General features: G+C 54.3%; 5 protein-coding genes across 5 annotated transcripts; 2 read left to right on the top strand and 3 right to left on the bottom strand.

Annotated features, from left to right (window-relative positions):
• Nucleotides 1–9,032: 9,032 nt before the first annotated feature.
• PG998_009725 (plasma membrane ATPase) lies at nucleotides 9,033–11,948 on the top strand (the record flags this gene model as incomplete). The annotated part of the gene is made up of 4 exons (XM_066876541.1): nucleotides 9,033–9,295; nucleotides 9,359–10,754; nucleotides 10,817–11,837; nucleotides 11,902–11,948. 4 exons carry the CDS (start codon nucleotides 9,033–9,035, stop codon nucleotides 11,946–11,948), a joined length of 2,727 nt encoding a protein of 908 aa, XP_066728697.1.
• Nucleotides 11,949–12,454: 506 nt separating this feature from the next.
• PG998_009724 (uncharacterized protein) lies at nucleotides 12,455–12,852 on the bottom strand (the record flags this gene model as incomplete). Its single annotated transcript, XM_066876540.1, has 2 exons — nucleotides 12,455–12,589; nucleotides 12,664–12,852. 2 exons carry the CDS (start codon nucleotides 12,850–12,852, stop codon nucleotides 12,455–12,457), a joined length of 324 nt encoding a protein of 107 aa, XP_066728696.1.
• Nucleotides 12,853–13,285: 433 nt separating this feature from the next.
• PG998_009723 (uncharacterized protein) lies at nucleotides 13,286–14,927 on the top strand (the record flags this gene model as incomplete). The annotated part of the gene is made up of 3 exons (XM_066876539.1): nucleotides 13,286–13,313; nucleotides 13,368–14,015; nucleotides 14,077–14,927. The coding sequence occupies 3 exons, from the start codon at nucleotides 13,286–13,288 to the stop codon at nucleotides 14,925–14,927; spliced, it is 1,527 nt and encodes a 508-aa protein (XP_066728695.1).
• Nucleotides 14,928–15,566: 639 nt separating this feature from the next.
• PG998_009722 (uncharacterized protein) lies at nucleotides 15,567–17,548 on the bottom strand (the record flags this gene model as incomplete). Its single annotated transcript, XM_066876538.1, has 2 exons — nucleotides 15,567–16,993; nucleotides 17,170–17,548. 2 exons carry the CDS (start codon nucleotides 17,546–17,548, stop codon nucleotides 15,567–15,569), a joined length of 1,806 nt encoding a protein of 601 aa, XP_066728694.1.
• Nucleotides 17,549–18,091: 543 nt separating this feature from the next.
• PG998_009721 (nuclear pore protein) lies at nucleotides 18,092–21,469 on the bottom strand (the record flags this gene model as incomplete). Its single annotated transcript, XM_066876537.1, has 2 exons — nucleotides 18,092–18,412; nucleotides 18,482–21,469. 2 exons carry the CDS (start codon nucleotides 21,467–21,469, stop codon nucleotides 18,092–18,094), a joined length of 3,309 nt encoding a protein of 1,102 aa, XP_066728693.1.
• Between the last annotated feature and the right edge of the window lie 188 nt (nucleotides 21,470–21,657).

Genomic DNA, 21,657 nt, shown 5'->3' with positions numbered 1-21,657 from the left:
CTTGGTGCCAGGTCTTTGGCCTCGGGCTGTTTCGATGCTAGGAACGGATGTTGTGGCGTGGTGAACTATCTACTTACCCGGCTCAGCTTATCAGCTCTTTAGGGGGGCTAAGCGTCCCAAGACGTAGACCATTGTAGTTTCACCGTAGTAAGGTGTCGCCGATGGCGCACGAGATTCGTTGACTTATCCTCATGTAAGATTATTTCAACATAGCCCTGTTTTGTCCATATAGCTGTGAAATGCTTACAACTTCGAGACGGAGCCCTCTCCGTTCTGGCCAGTATTGGCTGTGGGTTAGCTTCACCGCCATAGGTCATGTGAGTCCATAAGTCAGTCTATCTAACCCACTTACTGGCCTTGCTGGATAGAGGCGGCTCGGGTCAGGAACTAGTATCCACTACCATATAAGTAGACAAGGTCTTTAGTTGGCCTCGAAAATGGGATCTCGGTTCGGGATGCTGTATGCTAGATATATAATATATAATAGTTGGTTGTGTTTCGGCTCGAACTGGTCAGCGAGGAGTGATGTCGTTGGCTTAATGTCAGAAGAGCTTCTATAACCACGCAACAGGATAGCAGGGGTCTTGTCGTTCGATATGGATCGTTAATAGACCTGAATCCCGTGTATTGTATCCAATAGTCAAGATTCCAAGGTTGGAATCCTGGCCTGTACTGAAGCGCTTAAACCAGGTCGACCTCTTACATTTACTTGACATCCCTAATGGGCATCGGCCCATGGTGGCATGGCAGTGAAGATCGTGTAGTCTACTGGTGTTGCGGGATGTGATATGATTCCGGCATATAGCAGACACCACAAGAGGTGGGACGGCTTCCACGTTCCCGAATGCTTGTCAGTTGGAACTATTGCCTACCCGGCAGAAGGCGTCCAGGCACGGCTGTTTCGATGTGAATACATTACAGCCACTGGTAACTTACATCAATGAGCCTAGACGGGCTTTCAATGTGGTTACCTAGCACTTAGTTATTACTTGACATGGAGGCAGTCCATATCATGATATGGATTTGTGATAGCCATAAGATCATTTCTCGAATTTGTCATATACGCCTTTGGGCATGCCAACGAATGACTACCTCATCAACCCAGAGTTGAGGAACATTACAACTCATAGATTCAGGCGGATTGCCAGAGTCGTTCCCGCATCAGACGCTGGGTGGTTCAAGCATTTTATATAGTGCGTATACAGAATACAGTGAACAGCATAGGTCGGGCGTCCTGTTACTGTAGGCTTCAGTTTGCTGTGCTATGGCTTTCCCAGTCGATAAAGAATGAATTGGCCCTTTAAAGCTGCTTATCTATCAAACCCTCATGAACGAGGCCTGCGTTTCTGCAATGCAATCACCTACCCCCTGACATTGCGTTCTTCCACAACCTCCATGTTAGGCATAGTCGTTTAGAAAGCCGTTACTGGGTCCATGTGTATCTGGTTAGGAACATAGAGGTACCCTGTGAAACCAAACGGCTATACGAAAGCGAGTTATCTAGGTGATACATATTATCCTCAAATATTATACAAGTCACTACCAGTACCGCTGGTAATAGGTTATTCAGCAGGGTTTCCACATATAAGGCAAGCTTTACAAGGACATGCTGCAAGAGTGACTTATTACAGCCGTTATATTACTTCTGCATACGCGAAGTCATTCGAGCCCTGTTGTCCCGTGTCCCGGCTCTTTAGGACCATGATCTTGTTTTCCGACACCGTGAACACATGGTAGCCAAGCCAAAATATCCCGCCAATTGGCAAGGATGCACCGACTGCCATTACAAGCTATGTTTACCTGAGACAAGATTGCTTGGCGCTGGCTGTTATCACCACATGTTTGCAGTCAGGCCACTTCCGCCGGTCCCGCTAACTGCCGGATCGTCATATTTGACAGGACAGTTGCAGCCAACGTAAGCCAAGCCAAACAGCAAAGAAAGAAAGAAAAAGAGCCTGGTCAGAGGCCTTGCGAAAGGACATGCCGAGTCGCACCGCGGGGATGCAGCCAAGAAAGGGAATCGAGCAACGAATTCCCGGATATCGAGTTGCGTCGTAGCGCAGGATCACCGCCAAGCAGACGGGAGCAAGCACAGGATCGACGGTACCGACAGAATAGATGCATCACATAAGCTCAGTCGGCAGATGGGGTTTCTTCTACTCCTTCCGCACAAGCAGCCAAGCGAGCGGAGAGCAATCCAGTGAGACCCGGCATGCCTGTCTGAGGTTATATCATGTAGTCAGCAGTCAGCATTGCATCGCCGTATTGTTATCTATCGTTGCTAGCTATAGAGTTTCCAGGGACAGACAAGACACACAGGCAGGGAGCCGCCTGGGCATCCAAGCGGATGTCTCTGATAGAGAGGACCATGCTTGCTATACCCAGAAGAAGAAAAAGAAAAACGAACTCCTAACCGACATGACCGCAGCGCGGAAATCATTGCTCCTTACGGCGTCAGGTTGATAAAGTAGGCACGTGAACATGCGACGTTAGGCTACACATGTTGCGCAGGCATGTCGCGCACACATTAGCTACGGTTACATACCTACTCAACTGCCCCCGCCGCCAGGCGAAGATGTCAAGGTGAAGATGCTAAGAGGAATTACGCCAAGAGAAGATGTCTCGGAGCGGTGTACTCGCCTCCCTGTGCCCAGGCCCCAGGCTGGAAGCAACGTCGAACGACCCGGTGCACCACTTAACTTCTGGAGGAAATAGGCCGCATCACATTGAGTTTCCGCCAAGCCACGATAGGCTGCCCCACTACTGGCGGACAGGAATGTCGAAGGACTCGAGAGGGCTCAGAAGGTCAAACAGCCAAGGCGCCGGACGGGATGGGCTCCGTGCGCGTGCGGCGCCTTCTTCACCGTCCGAGCCCGGGCCAGTGGCCGTCGCAGGCCGTCGCAGGCCATGGCAGGGCGTCTGTATGGAGGGAAGGGGGATCACGCGTTGGTCAATGAAGAAGAAAACCCAGTTCCCCCAGCCCGCCGGCCGCAGAATGACGCCAGGTTGCGTGGAGGCGGAGCCAGTCCAAAATGCCAAGAAGGGGAGACTGTACGGGGGACACTTTGGGGGAAAAGGCGATGATCGTTATTTGGCGGGCGGTCTTGGCCATCAATAATCGTGCTTGGAAAGCCCACTTGGCAGTTAGTTGGGGGCAGGCATTATCGCATCACATCACATCAACTGCGCAGTGCGCAGCGCGCGGCGAGTCGACGTAAGTAAATCCAGGATTACGCGAAGCTTGGGAAAGCTTGAAAAGGCACAGGTAATAATGCTTGCTTGACTTGATCGATCGGAAGACGATGACGACGATACGAAGCCGCCTTGTTCACATGCCTTCCGACACGATCAATAGCACCTATGGTGATAGTCACAACATCCGTTCCCATGGAACATAACATGGACTATCTACCACCGCCTACGCGTAACTAGCTAAACTGTCTACCGGTTAATCGGCCTCGCTGCGCCGGCAGACCATTCTTTTCTGGAGCCGCCACGTTCTCAAAAGGGCGCCTGGAACGTCATCGTAGGGCTGAAAGTGTCTGCTGCTTTTTTTCCACTCGGGGATACCGATTGGACATACATACACATCTGGAAGCATAATATGACTGGCCGGGCCAGAACCGACGACTCTGCTGCATGTGGCCAGTAATGGGATGCCTTTGTTTGGGGAAAAAAAAAAACTCAACATGGATAATCTCTCTCACGCAAATGCATCGTTGAAACTGCCAATATCCCAGACTTACGGTTATCGGAATACATCTAGATTTCTTATTAGTTTCATACGCTAGACCAACGTCTGAGCTTTTCTAGAAGAACCATGACGGGCGCGCGCAAAGGAACCAGTATATACTTCACAAGATAGCAGACGCCTTGAAACTTGGTATTTGCCAAGTGGAGCGAGAGAGGGAGAGAGAGAAGGGGGGATGCGAACGGGAGCCTTGAAAGAAATGAAGGGCTGGTAGATAATGAGAAGTATTATTGGCCTCATTTGGATCGGAAACACCTAGGCTGCGGGAAGCAAGTTGACAGATGACAGGAACGAACATTAGACCGCTGTCGCAGATGAACTTGCTATCTGCCCATTTGATAAACAAACATTGTTTATTGCCGAACGGGGGCAGCAACCGAATGTTTCCACGTCGCTTAGTGGTAAATAAGCTTCAGATGCGGGTTTCACAATCTGTAGGAAAGGACTACCCTGTCATTACATTACATAGCAAGTATTCAGTATGGTGTGCTGGAGGCTGGGACGAGACATCCAGGCATCCAGGCATCCTGCATCCCGGGGCGGGCTGCTTCGTCTGATGCCCGACGTTGTCGCGGTCTTCTCCTTTTCACGGGAAGGCACGCGCGATCTCTGGATGCGCCGGAGTTTTACACACCGCATAAGCAAAAAGGAGATCGTCGAGAAGTTAACTATAGCAAATCGAACGGGGCTTTATTGGTTGAAGTGTTCGATCATTGTCAGATATGGAGGGCGGTGAGCAGGAAAATCGCGCGTACGACCACGGCTGTAGTCTTTCCACATCAGTCTTCAACGCATTCAAGCAATCAGTGTATGTAATAAGGGTGGATGCCAAGCATCTTTATCGTGGGTGGGCGTAATATCCGAACCATATGCAAGGCACTCCATACTAATGTACAACGTAGTAGAGCGTACGGGCTCTTCCATAAGCGCCGCTCCAATCAACGCCCGCGACAGAAAACCCATCCGTCCAGGCAGGCGGGTGACAAAGAGAGGCCTGCTTTGTACCGCCAAACCGAACAAACAGTTTGACACGGAGTAAAATGGCGTATTCTTGGCCGGGGGAAAAAAAGCGAAAAACGCCATCAGGTAGCCATTCCCAATGTGAGCAACCCTATGCAATTTTTACAAGGCCAGAGCTGCTGATCCGACCTGTTTGATCGGATGTATTACACCTGCCATTCGAGGAGTACTTCTGCACATCCATCTGCGACAGGCTGGATTCTGTCACCAGCTGCAGGGCTCAGGAGCAGTGGGTACGCGGTGAGGCGGGAAAGGGTGATAAGGAGATACTGGAGACCGCTGCTGGCTGGCGCCGAGGCACGGCTCGACCTATCCCAGTGCCGAATGTCCGATTGCCGTTTCGCGCGTTGGCAATTCGCAACGCATTGTTACGAGCATTGCATTCGTGGGGGGGTTGGTAGCAAGCACGGTCATCGTACATTACGTGGAAGGCCGTGGAATGTTAAAAGTAGGGCCAGATATGCGCCAGATGTAGGGCGATCGCGTAGCATGCGGCTGGAGATTGATTTTGGGGGTGGGCAAGCAACAGCGAGTAAATCCCGCGCAATGCCCGCGATACGTGCGAGGCGAAATTTCCGTTGATAGAGAGGTCTGGCCGTGCTGGCATCGAAAAAACCTTACGGGCCCAGACTTGCCAGAACCACCAGAGATGGCACTCTCGGAACATCCCTGCCAGGTCTGCCAGCTCAAAGGAAGGTCCCTTTCCTAATCTTCTTTTAGACCCGATGTGATTGGTGTTGGAAGGAATGGGGTTCCTGTGGGGTTGCAGTCTCTCCACGGAGACGGAATCAACGATGGCAAGCTGGCGTTCGCTTGAGCCTTGCCTTGCCTTGCTGCTTGCCTGGAAGCTGGCTTGCAAGCCTGCCTACGTGCCCGCATTGCGCTTCCTGAATGGGATGGCTTGATTCCATTGGAGATGATTCCATGGGCTGGCTGCACAAGACCCTGGCTATTGCAGGCCAAGGTATGTATGTATGCTAGGCAGGCCAGATCGAGTCGCTAGTGCTATCAGCGACTCGGGGAACTGGAGTCGAGACGCTCTTAATTCGCTGATTAGCACGGAGCCACGACAAGCAACTTCGGCCCAAACGTCGGAGAATTGCTGTCGTTGGTCAATGCTAGCAATAGTGCGCTGTCATTCGGCTCGCTGATTTGTTGGAAATGACTTTCTATCCCGCACTTGCCTCTCTGCAAATAGGTCGCGAGACCGACGAACCCTTTCAGCACGTCTCCAGAAAAAGTACATTTGTGGTTGCCGGAGGCGCGCTCGCTGTTAGCCGGTATATCGCTCACACCCAAGTAAGAGCCAGCAAAGCAAGGCAAGCAGCAAGGTTGTTCCGTAATCGAAAGAGGCAAATAAAAAAAAATACTTCATTTGACGCATTCACACCAAGGAGTTGCCGTGGCGGCGGCCGAAACCGGGCGGTCAGGCCGACCATGGCACACCTCCAGCTAAGCCCATGACATCCCGTTGGCCAACACGAAAACGCCGGCACATGGAATCGTCCCTCGCCTGCCTCACTCACCGTATCGAGGGATTTGACATGCAAACCCTACAAGTCCGCCCCCCAAGGCCAGGGCCAAGGCCATGGAGCCCACTAAACTCCAAGTTCGGGACGGAACGATTGGCATTCTGGCGATATCCGGGGTTGCTGTGCTGGTAGCCCACTACATCTAACTATCTATTTGTTTTGCGACCCGATGACTGATTGTCCGCGGGCGAGAGAGCCTTTCCTCCAAGGCACAGGCCATTGTACAGTCAATGTGAATATAGAGTGATGCTGATCGCACGTAATGACGTATCTTATCCGGCATATTGATTAGGTAGGTAGGCCTTTTTTTGACGGATTGCGGATTGCGGATATCGCCCAGCCTTTCCGATTCGACCTGCAAGGCGGTGTTCGTTTCTCATCCAAGAAACAGGCGAGCACTGAGGGATTTGTTCAGATAAATTGATAATATGTACGTACAACGGGGGAAACATGCAGAGGATGGCAGATAACAATCTTGGCGGTTCTGAATAAGGGCCTATCTAAGGGTTCATGGTGATACACAGGGCTCTTGGTATGAATCTCGTGGCTTGCAAATGCGAGTAAGGCGCGGGCGATCTGTCGAGCCACTGACTTATTGACACTGACTGGGCCGTACAGTACGACAAATCGGCATGGCTCTCTGTGTAGATGGAGCCGACAGTGTGCAGCCGATAGTTCACACTTGGGAAAAGCGCGGAGTGTGAGCTATTTTAACAGGAACAAGCAGGATAGGAAGCCATGTGGATCAGGAGCTAATGTAGGTTGCAATACTGTACTGTAGATAGATGGGGAGGGCTCGACTCGGCATCTGGGCACAGAAAGAAGCAGGGTCAATAGCTGTGCCCAGGAGCAGGGATGATGCATGCCCATGGCATGGGGCAACGCAGCGAAGGTCGTTCTTTCGCAGCAACCGGAGCTGGGAGCTAGCTCGGGAAGCTCGAATTATGGACACGACCTTGCGAGGACTGGATGGGGCCGAAGAGACAAGAATGGAGAGAGACGAGAGCGACAGAAAAGGGGACCAGGATAGGGATGGGTGAGCAGCCGAGCCGTACGAGAAAAACAACAACAACAACAACAAACGATCCAACAGTCGACAATGGCCGTCGGTGCAGATTCTGGAAACCAGGATGGAAGCACCACTTAGCTACGAGCCAACAGTTGCTGCTGACCCTCTCTCGCCCTTACCGTGCAGTGTGCAGTGTGCAGTGTGCAGAGGGCTCACGATGGATGCATCCGGGACGGTCGGTTACAAGGGCAGAGAGACTCGCTGAAGCTCAAGCACCTGTTTTGTTTTGTTACATGGCTACAATGCTAGAATGATATGACTGACCTGCAAGGTGACCTGCCACTCGTACTACGCTTGACATTATGACCGTACACAGTAGAGAGCCACCGTCGCATTCTGGCGCCATGACTTCTCTTCCCTCTCCGTGCTGCGTGCCTCCCTTGACCGTCCTAGGCCGTGTTCTATCAATCCCATGTTCCTTCGCTCTTCCGTCGACGTCAGAGTCAGATGCACCCAGGGCTTGCGCGATTTTGTTCCTTACCCTTTTCATAGAGTCGGCAGGCTCGCGCTGAGCAGGCATGAGGGCGAGGCCGATGATTGGCGATGGCCGCTAGAGGGGTGGGGCCCTTCGGTGGGAGCTCCAAGCTTTTTTTTCTACAGGCTAGGCCAGGTCTGGAAGGGAACGGATGGATGAAGGAGAGAGAGAGGGAGCTATGTCAGGTACGTACAGAAACAGTACCCGTGCTGGGCCACGAGCCGACATGAGCATAATCGGCCATCTTTTCTCCAGTAATGGAAAACCCAATAACCACAGCGGCTCACAGTCCAGAGGCAACGGAGAAAAGGGCAAGGACAGAGGAGAAAGACAGCCGAGCAGAGACCGTAATACAATCGAACCGTAATCAGCTAGAATTGGATGTTTTCCGGGGGAAATGGCAGTAATTCTTGCATCAGAAAGGTAACACCGGCCCCATTACGCCATTGGAGCTTTGTTTGGATTGAGAGATTACCCTGGCTCTCCCAGTGTTTATTTCCTAACCGGGGTAGCAATCTTACCGTAGCAGCAGCAGGTATCTATCTCCAGTAGGCAGGCCTGTAAGGGCCTTCCAGGTACAAAACGGCAGAAAAGAACAGAGAAAACAGTCGGTTGTACATGCTGCATTGCATTCGCTCCCACTCACCCACACCCACTCCTCCCACACTGACCACACTGTACACTGTGCCCAGTAGCCGGTACCTCCGACAACAACGTTCGTTCCGTGCCTGAGAAAGTAACCTCGACCGAGGAAAAAATCTCCACGCTAGCCAATCGCACTGGCCACTTTCGGCTTGGGCAAGCACCTTGGGAACTTTGGCTGCGCTGTGGAAGGCATTCTGCGCTTCTGAGCTGCTTTCTCCGTTCACCACTGCTCCACCTGCCCTCGTCTTTTATAAGTCAGGCCTCTTCCCTTCCTACTCGTTCTCTTCCTTCCTTTTCTCTTACGCGCCTCTGTCAGAACGGACGACTAGGTTGACGTGCCTCTCCTCTCTTCTCCTTTGGACGTTATACTCCTGGACAACACCCTAAAGAAGAACCTCTTCAGCATCTCTTCAGCATTCCTTTTGGGATTTGCCGACTCTCGTACACACCTAGCATCCTTGGATCGCAACCTAATTACAACAACAATTGCCACCACAAGGAAGCTCTTCAGCTTACCGTAATAATACACACTCGCCAGCCATGGCTGAGTCACAACCTGCCGGCGCACCGGCGCTGAACACAAACATTGAGTCCGGCAAGTTCGACGAGAAGGAACGCCACGCCGACCCTGCCCCTACCAAGGTCAAGGCCGAGAACGATGAGGACGAAGACGAAGACATTGACGCCCTGATTGAGGACCTCGAGTCCCAAGACGGCGGCGATGATCTCGACGAGGAGGAGGGCGAGGCCAACCCCGCCGCCGGCCGCACTGTCCCCGAGGACATGCTTCAGACAGATACTCGGTAAGCTAGCTACCCCGGATTCCCCCCGCACAATGCCACCGTACGTACTAACACCCTTCGCAGTATGGGTCTCACAGAAAGTGAAGTCACAAGCCGCCGTAGAAAATTCGGTCTCAACCAGATGAAGGAGGAGAAGGAGAACCTGATTCTCAAGTTCTTCTCCTACTTCGTCGGCCCTATCCAGTTCGTCATGGAGGCTGCTGCCGTCCTGGCTGCTGGTCTTGAGGACTGGATTGATTTCGGTGTCATCTGCGGTCTGCTTCTCCTCAACGCCTGTGTTGGTTTCGTCCAGGAATTCCAGGCCGGTTCCATTGTCGATGAGCTCAAGAAGACCCTCGCTCTCAAGGCTGTCGTCCTCCGTGACGGTACCCTGAAGGAGATTGAGGCCCCCGAAGTTGTCCCCGGTGATATCCTGCAAGTCGAAGAGGGTACCATTATCCCCGCCGATGGTCGCATCGTCACCGAGGATGCTTTCCTGCAAGTCGACCAGTCTGCCATCACTGGTGAATCTCTTGCTGTCGACAAGCACAAGGGTGACCAGTGTTTTGCTTCTTCCTCTGTCAAGCGTGGTGAGGCCTTCGTGGTCGTCTCCGCCACTGGTGACAACACCTTCGTCGGTCGCGCTGCTGCCCTGGTCAACCAAGCCAACTCCGGAACTGGTCACTTCACTGAAGTCCTCAACGGTATCGGTACTGTGTTGCTGGTACTCGTCGTTCTCACCAACTTGGTTGTCTGGGTCTCTTCGTTCTACCGCTCCAACCCCATTGTCGACATTCTCCGTTTCACCCTGGCCATCACTATCATCGGTGTTCCCGTCGGTCTCCCCGCCGTCGTCACCACCACCATGGCTGTCGGTGCTGCTTACCTCGCCAAGAAGAAGGCTATCGTTCAGAAGCTGTCTGCCATTGAGTCCCTGGCCGGTGTCGAGATTCTCTGCTCTGACAAGACCGGTACTCTGACCAAGAACAAGCTCTCTCTGTCCGAGCCCTACACCGTCGCTGGCGTTGACCCCGAGGATCTCATGCTCACTGCCTGCCTGGCTGCCAGCCGCAAGAAGAAGGGTATTGATGCCATCGACAAGGCTTTCCTCAAGTCCCTCAAGTACTACCCCCGCGCCAAGGGTGTTCTGTCCAAGTACCACGTTGAGCAGTTCTTCCCCTTTGACCCCGTCTCCAAGAAGGTTACCGCTATCGTCCGCTCTCCCCAGGGTGAAGTCATCACCTGTGTCAAGGGTGCCCCTCTGTTCGTCCTGAAGACTGTCGAGGAGGACCACGCCATCCCTGAGGAGGTCGACCAGGCCTACAAGAACAAGGTCGCTGAGTTCGCTACCCGTGGTTTCCGCTCTCTTGGTGTTGCCCGCAAGCGAGGTGAGGGTGCCTGGGAAATTCTCGGAATCATGCCCTGCTCTGACCCCCTCGTCACGATACCGCCCGCACTATCAACGAAGCCAAGTCTCTGGGTCTGTCCATCAAGATGCTTACTGGTGACGCCGTCGGTATCGCCCGTGAAACCTCTCGCCAGCTCGGTCTCGGCACCAACGTTTACAACGCTGAGCGTCTCGGTCTCGGTGGCGGTGGTGACATGCCCGGTTCTGAGGTCTACGATTTCGTCGAGGCTGCTGACGGTTTCGCCGAGGTCTTCCCCCAGCACAAGTACAACGTCGTCGAGATTCTCCAACAGCGTGGTTACCTTGTTGCCATGACTGGTGACGGTGTCAACGATGCTCCCTCCCTGAAGAAGGCTGATACCGGTATTGCTGTCGAGGGTGCCTCCGACGCTGCCCGCTCTGCTGCCGATATCGTCTTCCTTGCCCCCGGTCTTGGTGCCATTATTGATGCCCTGAAGACGTCCCGTCAAATTTTCCACCGCATGTACGCTTACGTTGTCTACCGTATTGCCCTGTCCATCCATCTCGAGATCTACCTTGGTCTGTGGATTGCCATCCTGAACCGCAGCTTGAACATTGTCCTGGTTGTCTTCATCGCCATTTTCGCTGATGTTGCTACCCTGGCCATTGCTTACGACAATGCTCCCTTCTCCAAGTCGCCCGTCAAGTGGAACCTGCCCAAGCTTTGGGGTATGTCCGTCCTTCTCGGAGTCGTCCTGGCTGTCGGCACCTGGATCACTGTCACCACCATGTACGCTGGCGGTATCTCTGACCAAGGCATCCACGGTGGTATCATCCAGAACTTCGGTAACCTTGACGAGGTTGTCTTCCTTCAGGTCTCTCTCACTGAGAACTGGCTGATTTTCATCACTCGTGCCAACGGTCCCTTCTGGTCTTCGATGCCCTCTTGGCAATTGTCTGGCGCTGTCCTTGTTGTCGACATTGTCGCCACCTGCTTCTGTATTTGGGGTTGGTTCGAGCATGGAGACCCTACCTCCATTGTCGCTGTTGTCCGTGTGTGGATCTTCTCCTTCGGTGTCTTCTGCATCATGGGTGGTCTCTACTACATGCTCCAGGACTCTGTTGGCTTCGACAACCTGATGCACGGAAAGTCGCCCAAGGGCAACCAGAAGCAGCGATCCCTCGAGGATTTCGGTAAGTTTTCAACCCTCTACTACTCCCGCTTTGCCATTGATCAGTTGACTAACATGTTTCACAGTCGTTTCGCTCCAACGTGTCTCCACACAGCACGAGAAGTCGCAATAGACTGCCCCGCCATGAGACGGGCAGCGCAAATTGATCGCCAGCACCGTTGGGGGATTCTTGCTTGTGATGGACTCTTCTTCGTATCTCCGTGTATTATGCTCTCGGGGCGCGTTTGAGGACCTTCACACTCCTTTTGTTTACTGTATAAGCAGCCACCTACTCGCCTAATATCGCGAGTACGTGTGAGCCTGGGGAACCTATACCCACCTACAGATTTCCCTAGTTTCTAGAAGACCTAATGAAAAAAGTATAAAATTAATCATTCTCGTGATTGCAACTGTGACATTACCTACGTCCCCGACGAATCCAATTTTCTCTATATATACCAGGTTTGGTGACCTTTGCCGTCGCAGCCTGGCTGATGACTAAGTTTGCATCTTATATTTTAGGAACAACGTATTACGCAACGACAGCTATGGCGGTAGTATATATCTTTTCCGAGATGGGTGTTTTTACATTTTCGAGTATCCTAAGCCTTGGTGGCTATATCGTATCTAATTGACAGTTTACTGAGGCACAACGACGTCCTTGGTGGTATCCAGCTCCTCGTGTCTTCGCAGGTCCATGTCCTTGGCCAGCAGAGGAATCACGTACGGGTCAAAGGTCTTCCAGTAGGGGTTCTCCAGGTGGTACTTCTGGCTCTACATGGGCAGCAAGCGGTGGTCAGCCAAGTGCATCATGTCGGTGGTGTGAGTCGTCACAAGGCCGGACTTACGGATTCCTGCTCGAATCGCTCGACGACGGTGAAGGCACGGGGGTCGTGGACGTCCTGCATGACGAACCAGTCGACGGTCTCCTTGTCGTTGCGGTAGACGCGGGCGGCCTCGATGAGCTTGAGCTTGAGCTTCTCGATGCACTCGGCATCGTCCTTGGCGTACATGTGGACGGTTAAGGTGTAGACCATTGTGGCGGTTGGAGCTGCTGGATGGTTCCGAGAGGGATGGTGTATCGAAAGGGAGTTGGAGGATGGAGGGGCTGCAAGGAGGCACTGCTGCAAGTAAGGACTCGCTGAGAGCCTCTTTTGTCCTCGCCCAATTTAGGTGAGGGGTAGCTTAGCTAGCTAGCAGCTGGGAGCTCATTATTAGCTGGCAGCTCATTATTAGCTGGCAGCTCACTATTAGCTGGCCCGCTGCCCGCCTCACTGGTCGTACGAGCACGACTCAACCAACAACCACAGCTCCGTAACCACGTCACCACGTCACCTACCAACGCTAGGTAAGGTAAGTTCACTATCGCTATCACTATCTGCCTCAGCATCACGTGATCGGTCCGTCCCTACTTGACTTCTCTGTTGCATCTTCCTGGGTTTGCGATGCCCTGCAATACTGCCTGTAACAATGAGGGAGATCCCAGGTTACTTCTACGGCAAGCCATAGCTCTCACCCAAGACCTGCGGCATTGCTAACCATTGCGCCGCAGATGAAGAGAAGAAGCGCTACTTCAAAGTGGAAAACAGCCGAACCGCCCCGGCGACATCATCCTGGTCCTCGGACAATGTCAAAAAGCGCCGTCTCGAGAGCCAGGAGGCCGCCGCCGTCCTCCAGCGCCTCAGCTTGGACAAGGGGCGGCTGAAGCGGTCGCGGCTGATGAACGATCCCCTGATCGGTGGCATCTATGCTCGAGAATACGGCCGCGTCCGCCGCGATGTCCAGCCAGCCAGCTATGCGAAAGGCATCGTCGAGAAGGGCATGGTCCCCTTGGCCGACGCCCGCTGGCGCTCGAGTACCAGCATCCAGCAGTTGTGCGTTATTGGCGCCGACACGAAGACGGGACTTGGAGTGGCATATGCGACCTTGGACGAGCTACAGCTCTTCTCTACTTACATCCCAAGAGATCGCAATTCCAGAGTTCATCGACAGTTGCTTGCTAACTACAATACGCCCCGCGGCAACCCGTACAATGAGTTGGCGGTATCACAAATATCCGATATCAAGTTTCACAAGCCGTCAACAAGTGTTTTGGTTTCTAGCCGTGCTCCTGGGCGAGAAATGTCGCTCTGGAGGTTCAAGCCCATAGAAGCGCCCCAGAACTCAACAAGAACCACTCCTGAGTGGCTTCTGGGATGGGGTGAGTTCCATCTACAGATTCCTGGTCCATGTTGGTACCCATCTGCTAATCATCAAGTTAGGGGTCGGAGACTCGGAGAGCCCCTTTACGAATGTCCGCATCTCCGGCCACAACCGGAAAATCACCGACTACCAGATTAATGTTATTACCCCTGGCCCGGCCGCTTCCTCCACAGTGTGCGCCATCGGATCTAACCGCGGCATATTGCAATGGGATGCCGAGAGAGACCCGCGGTGGCTGGCGCCCTCCCCGAACGCCACTACCTACGCCGAGATATACCGGGATGTATTTGCCATCGAATTCCTGAACGAACACCCTTCGATCTTGTTGGCGGGCGGGCGCCCCGGTCACCTCTCCATCAAGGACATTCGCGATCGTAGCGATGATACGCGGGACGTATCGGAGAGGCTGAGAGCCCCTATCACCCACATCAAATCCCTAAACGAGCACCATGTTCTCGTCAGCGGCCTCAAGAACGCCATGGCCGTCTACGATATTCGCATGCTGCAGGGGAAAACAGGCGACGGCACCAGCCACCGCAACCGCAACAGCAATAACAACAACAGTTCGAAAACGAATCGCCACCACCGCACCTTTGCGCACGTCTTGCCCGTGGTTGCATTTCCCGAGTACCGAAACGGCCCGCACATTCAGATCGGGCTCGACGTCGACCGGGACAACGGCATTGTCGCGGCCGCCCACGACGACGGCAAGGTGGCCGTCTACTCCACCCAGACGGGCCACCGCCTGAAATCGCCCGACGTGGACCAGATCCGGTCGCACCGCGGCGTCATCCAGTCGCTCCAGTTCGAGACGATGCCGCGCGACAGCCATCCCACGCTCTTCGTCGGCAATGGTAGTAATCTGAATGCCTACGCTTTCGGCGTAAGAAGCCTCGATGATGAGGCATAGGGCCGGCAGCATATCACCGACCTCCCATCATCGCCACAATGACAGGGAGGAGGAAGTCTCATTGTATTATTAAGTATGTTAGAGCAGAGAGATACCCGCGTCAACAGCGCATACGAGTAACTTGGCCAAGCGCACAAGCACGATAACCATATAGCCACCAACCGAACATCCCCTTTATATAAAGCCAGGAACAGTCCTGCCTCCAAAGCATATGTGCAAGCAACGACTCGAGAGTTCTTGCTGTTCATACCCGACCCGGAAGGCAAACAACCGAACCGTGAGATATATACACATTGAACCCATGGCCGTAAATACAAAAGTCCCTAGAGTTCCGTGTATCCATCCCATAGGTCCTCGCTCGGCCAATCTCAAGCTGTGTAGCCCGCCGTTGTCCATTCTTGCCCGTCCACCCATCCCAATAATTCCGCCGTAACAACAAATAGCAAACCCAATACCCAAAAGCAGACCTCCGACACAACTCCGGTGCCCATGCAGTAAGAATCGCCACTGATGCATTTTTTTCTGTACATATGGTGAATGTACATCGCGATACTTTTGCCCATCCTAAACAAATCAAAGAGAACAACAGAGAGAGATAAACCAACCGAAACGGGTCGACGACCTAACGCCAAACATAGATCAGCCCGCGCCAGGTCTGACCTCTAAGCTGCCGTCGCGGTTATTCCGGGCGACACTCCCATCCCGTTTGAGGTTATACGATCCGTCGAGCTGTGGGAACGTCTGGTGGAACGCATCTCCCAGCGTCCAGTTCTCCAGCCGCCGCATGTGCCGCTCGAAGACGGGGTTGATGAGCAGCTCCTCGCCGTCGGGGCTCTGCAGCAGGCAATCCGTCTCCTCGTACGACCAGTTGAGACTCAGCGTGGTGGTGAAAGGGATAAAGAAGTTCTCGAAAAAGTAGTCGGCCGGGTTGTAGTCTTTGGCCATACGCTCTCGCATGTGGGGGAAGGGCAGGTGGTCTATCCAGGCCGGGTGGCTGATGTAGACTTGCGAGGGTTGGGGGCGGGCCCAGGGTGGCAGCAGATCATAGTTCTCCTTGGTCGGTGAGATCTGCCAGCGCATCACCAGGAACATGACATACAGCACGGCCACACGTTCCGGCAAGCCGCATATGCCCGGGAAGGTGGCTAGGATGTCAGTGAATACCTTGGAAAGGGGGTGCGAGTAGGCGCTATTGGAGGGGTTGAGAAGCGACGAAACAGACGGGTAACGGGGGCCGACAATTTCATGGGCCGAGACTCCTTCGGCCGCACGTTGTCGCCGCTCGTGGAGGAAGTCGAGGAGAAGACTGTCGAGAGGACACGTCGCGCCACAGTTCTTTGGTGCCGACAAGGCCATCCAGGAGGGATCCTGATCGTGCCCAACATGCCCCCCATTTTCATACGTATGATGGGATGAGGGCTGTGCTAAGGGCTGCGCCAAACTCCCTGACCGCGCGGTTGGAATTGGAACGCCATTCCAATCATGCTTCATAGGTAGGTGAGTATACGCTGGCGAGTCTTGAGCTCCGTTGACCCCAGTCTGCATCCGGTTCAGCTTTTGGGCAGAAGACGGATCCAACAGGAAATCCAGTCGCAGCTGTTCACCTGCGCCCAGTTCGAGGGCCTGTGTGCGTTGCTGACCGATCAACTTGACCTGCGCAAAGTTGGGACTGGCCTGCACCGAGGACCCCGTGCTGTGCACGCCCGAGGCCTGCCATGATTGCTCGGCCGAGGCGGGCGAAGCTGTGCTCGGTGGCGTGGAAGCGGTTGGGGCAGACAAGTGAGCCTGGGCAATCGGAGCGGCTTGCGCATTTGTGAAGGGCTGCGCAGGAGGGGCGCTATAGGACGATGCGATTTGTGGGCTTCTCAGTACCGGCTGGATCAAGGACACGATGGAGGCCATCCGGTTTTTGAGATCGGCATTTTCGGCCTCGACTTCCTCCTTGGCGCGGATCACGGCCTGAAGCTCCTGGTAGGGCTGCTGCGAGGTCAACTCGCGAATCTTCTTCTCCAAGGCCTCGATCTGATTCTTGGTCCGCTCGCGGATGGCTCGCTGGGCCTCTCGGTCTACGTAGCGGCGGTTAGCAACATGAAGGGCACATTGGAGTGGGTATGAGAGACTTGGCCAGCTGGGACGCAGGCAAGTGGCACCACCTCCACCGACCAAAGACAAGCCCAGTATAGCAAGAGACAAAAAAAAGAAAAGAAAGGCAGAAGCAGAAGCAGCAACAATCTTGACATACCATTGGCACGTTTCTTGGCGAGCTGCTCGGGCGTGAGGTTTGCTACGCCTCTGAAGCCCGGCCCCGGCTTGCGTTTCTTGGCCCTCTGGTCATCGGGGGCCGCGGTGTTGTTGTTGTTGCTGTTGTTGTTGTTGTCTCGGAGGGGATGGGGCGACGAGGCGTTGGATTCGGCGGGCGAGTGGCCGTCGACGGATTGCGACAGGCCTCGCTTGTGGCCAGCGGTGGTCGTGTGATAGGCCGTCGAGGGCGAGGCGACCGAGGTGGCGGGCGTGTGGGTGTCGGCTATGGAAGGAGCTGGATTGGCGTTGGTGTTGGCGTTGGTGCCGGGATGATGGCGATGTGGTGGGTGAACTGAAGAGGCGGTCGAGTGCGACGGCATATTCTTGCCCGACCAACGGACCACACAGGCGGCCCTGACCCCAAGCCCCCGAATCGGCGGTCGAGAGTAGAAAATACGAGATCTGATTGGGCTATGCGGTGGCAGGTTGTTGGGAAAATGAAAATGGGCTGGTTCAGCAGGCCGCCGAATCGGAGAGTGGCAGCCGTAGCGCTCGGCGCATTGCTGATTGCTGGTCGTACTGCAGTGGGCGCGCGCAGGTGATAAGCAGCAGTACAAGTAATAGCAGTAAGCAATCCCGGGAGGGTTGCAGTGAGTGCCGGAGAAAATTCCTGGTTTATTGACTGGGGGGTGTTGATGGTGAGATCGATCTGCGCCTGACTCACGCTAACTTTAAGTGGGTTGGTGTTTTAGTCGCACCGCAGTTGGCAGTCGCCCAGACAAACATGATGCTACAGCCAAGAAAATCTAATAATGCCTTTTCCTATTCTTCGCTCAAGCTACTCTCTCTCTCTCTCCCTCTCTGTCTGGATCTCCTCGCTGCCATCCAAGCTTGTCCGGCGCCAAGAAAGCTGCAGCTAGAACCTAGTCCGCCGAAGCTCTAGCGAGTGCTTGGTGGATATGAGGCGGGAATCGGTATTTGAGCTGACTCGTGTACGTCGTCAAGTCCATGGTCATCTGCTTGAGCCCGCCAAACATCATCCGCCGCGTCCCTTCGTTGCCGCTGTACTGCCCGCTCATGAGCCGCTCCTTTTGCTTCATGCAGCATACCAAAGTCCACATCAGCAGGTTGGGCACGTTCATCGACACGCTTTGCGACAGCCCCGAGAACTTGGATGCGTAGTGTCGAATAATGGCCGGATCGCCGTTGGCGTCGAGAGGAAGAATCTCCAGTACTCGTATTCTCTGTGCACAAGTTAGTTAGTCGATGTATTCGTTTCGCCCTTCGTCTCGTCTTCATCCCGTGTGACTTACGTCTAGACTCTCTGGCCATTGCCCGCCTTCCACCATGCCCTTGATCTCGCTCATCTGCAGCAAGAGATGGCAAGCTGTTCGGTTGTGCTCCTCGATCTTGGTATAAAACATGGCGTCCTTTCCGTACATCCCCATCATGGTTCGTGCAAGGTCCACGGGGTCGTCAATCGAGGCCAGGCTGAGGCTGCTGCCCGGCTGCACTTCGTCCTCCCTTCCGTCGGCTCGAGGCTTGACGGGTTGAAGTCGCATCGGGTCTTCGCCAATGTCGAGCGAAATGGCCTCGCTGAGCGCCCGGCTCACAATCGTCACCACGCTGTCGTAGTCCTCAGCGAGATGATACAAGAGTACCGCATCCGTCGTTCTTCCGTTGTCGTCCGCATATCGGGCAGCTTGCAGTGTCACCGCCTTGACGAAGTCGTCCTCCTCACGGAGGCCAATGAGCGGGCCACGCTCTTCCACCAGGCCCACGATGCGACGCCCGTCAGGTCGGATGTCGCCAATAAGCTTGCTAAACTCCCGTGTTTCAAGGATAAGCTCGCGAAGGGCAAGGTGGCATAGCTCGGCCTGCTGTGTTCCGGCCTCGCCATCTAGATCTGCGTTGAGGCACATCAATGCCAGATAGTCAACCGCTGACCCGACATCAGCCGCTCGGAAGTCTCGAGTGTAGTAGCCCAGCATTCTGCCAAAGCTGACTTGAGCTTGGTTCCGCGTGTTGAACGTGACAAGGTCATTGGGGTTGGCGAATGGGTCGGCTGGCCGCAGGAGGCCGTAGAATCCGAGACCAATCGCAAAGTGGACGGCATCAACGTAGGAGAAGGGATACAAGTACTGGATCGCCTGCTCGAACTGACCCGACAAGACTTGTAGGAAGAAGTACATGCCAAAGCTACCGTTCGTGTCGTCCGCCGGCGTCTTGGCGAAGTGCTTGGCGCCGATATCACGGATGGTCTGTTGCAGGTCTAGCAGTGTGAACGACTCGCTTTGAAGATCTCCCGACTTGTCGGATTCCCGAGCAAGATTGAATTGGAGCCATATCCAGTCGTTGATCTCCGTCGTCAACCCCTCGAGCTGGCGGTTGTTGATCTCGCAACGGCCGATAATCTTGTAACAAGCCATGCGGAATGGGTCGATGCTGTTTTCTGGGGCATTGCGGGATCGTTGCGTGTATTCGTTGTTGCAGCGCTCTTGTAGTTGGCGTCTCAATCGTCTGTCATCGTTCGACGCATACTCCAGTAGGTATGACGAGAAGGTACGGTCGATCGTACGGAATATCGTCGAGTTTGCCTTGACATACTCAGCCGCCTCCGTGACATGTCCAGACCGAAGAAGATAGAAGATCAGGGCCCAGATATACTCGCCACCGACTTGTTGGAGATCCGTGTTGTCTGGTACGAGATCTCTACGCGCATGGCGCAAGCGAACGTAAGCCTTGATTTTGCTGACAACATCTGGACGACCACCAAGATTGGCCTCGCGGGGGTATTTAGTAATAAGTGTCTCAACTTCTGTGAAGAACTTGTTCTCCAAAAACACATTGGCGCCTTTGAGGATCCTCTTACGCATCTCCACGGCTTGTGGGGTGTTGCTTTGTGCTTCCAGGTATATTTTGGCAAACTGGCGTTCTCTAGGGGTGGCGTTACTTGTGAAACTCTCCGCCTCTGGATTCTCACCAACCATGGAAATCAAGGCTTGGTATGCCTCCACAACCTGCTGTGCGTGTCGGTCGCCTGACCTGCTCTCGACGTCGCTCAGTTCGTGGAGCAGAGGGTAAGGCCTTTGCTCCAGCCGATGCCGGTTGAGTTCCCGGATCTTGTCGGCGAGTTTACCCTGCTTCTCCCGCAAGAACCGGTCATCCACAGAAGACGCGCCGTTCATCGGCGTGTTCTTTCCAGACTGGCTTTCCACGTCGGTGAACTCGGGCTGGTGGGAGCCAATCTTGCTAGGCGTGCCAATAACGGACTTCTGTAGACCCGATCTGCCAAATGTACTAGCCCGTTCACCAGTTGGGGTTGAGCGTGCAGCCTTGGATCGCCGAGAGCGGCCAAAGCCGCCTACCGACTCCCTGGGTGCCCCAACATTGTTATCAGGGACGCTATCCCTCGTCTGAATGCCGAAGTGCTCGTAGATCCTCTTCCTTTGCGCATCCCATTCCATCGTGATGTTATCCTCGAGAAAATTATCGAATTCCTTGGCCGATCTCTCTAATCCCTCGGCGATCATGCTGAGTGTTGTTTTCGTCTGTAGGTTGGCAAGGTAGGTATCGACGTCGAGCTCAGAGGGGCCGGCACCAGAGCTTGGTCGTTCGACACGACCGGCTTGAATGTCAAAATAGTTCAGGTCCTTCACAGCTGCGCCTGGGTCGACGCCCGAGGCAGCAAGCATGTACTGGGCTCTGTTGCTCTGAAGAGGGTCTTGTGCGCGTGGGCCCAGATTTCGAAGCTTCTGGCGCAAATCGCCCAAGCCAAGCTGGAGGCTGGGGAGATCCTCAAGAGCGGTCTCTCCATTGGCCTGCTTCTTGCTCTTGGCCAGTAAGCTATCGAAGTAGCCAGTCGAGGGGCCCTGCGATTGGGCATTGGCGGCATTGCCTGCTGGCTGCTGCTGGGAAGTAGCAAATAAACTCGAGGTCCCTTGATTGTTTGTCGAAAGCCCCAATGAACCAAACGGCGACGCGTTGCTCGCTTGGTTTTGGCCCCCAGCGTTGAGCCGAAGGCACCGAGACCTGTTTGGGGCTGGGTTGTCGTCGTGTTCGCGAAGGGCGAGGGGGGATTGTTGCTGTTGGTTCGGTGTGCTACCAAGAGCGCCGAAGAGACCTCCTGGCTTGGGCGTCTGGCCGCCCATGTTTTGCAGTAAGCCGGGCCCCGTGCTCATTGGATTGGTCGTGTTTTGCGATGGCTGCGCCGGCGTGGTCGAACCGAACAAACTGCTACCCGCAGCCGGAGTAGAAGAAGCGGCAAACGGTGAGGGTTTGCCCCCGAATAAGCCCGACATGATGATGGTTGAGGGCGCTTTCCGATTATCGCACAAGAAATAGACGAGAAAGCGTCACAGCAAGGCCAAACCGAAGCGATGCTGGCGATGTTATTATCCAGGTAAAATCCGGTTGCAAAGCTGAGAAAACATTGGGATGGAAATCAACAAGGCGGGAACGGTTGGTAGCTTGGGTGGGTTTTTAGTGG

This window comes from Apiospora kogelbergensis (genome assembly GCF_038363985.1).
Source record: "Apiospora kogelbergensis strain CBS 113332 chromosome Unknown utg000006l_segment0_segment0, whole genome shotgun sequence".
NCBI classification, from domain to species: domain Eukaryota; kingdom Fungi; phylum Ascomycota; class Sordariomycetes; order Amphisphaeriales; family Apiosporaceae; genus Apiospora; species Apiospora kogelbergensis.
Note: the sequence above shows the minus strand (reverse complement) of the source record. Positions and strands in the feature narration are given on the sequence as shown.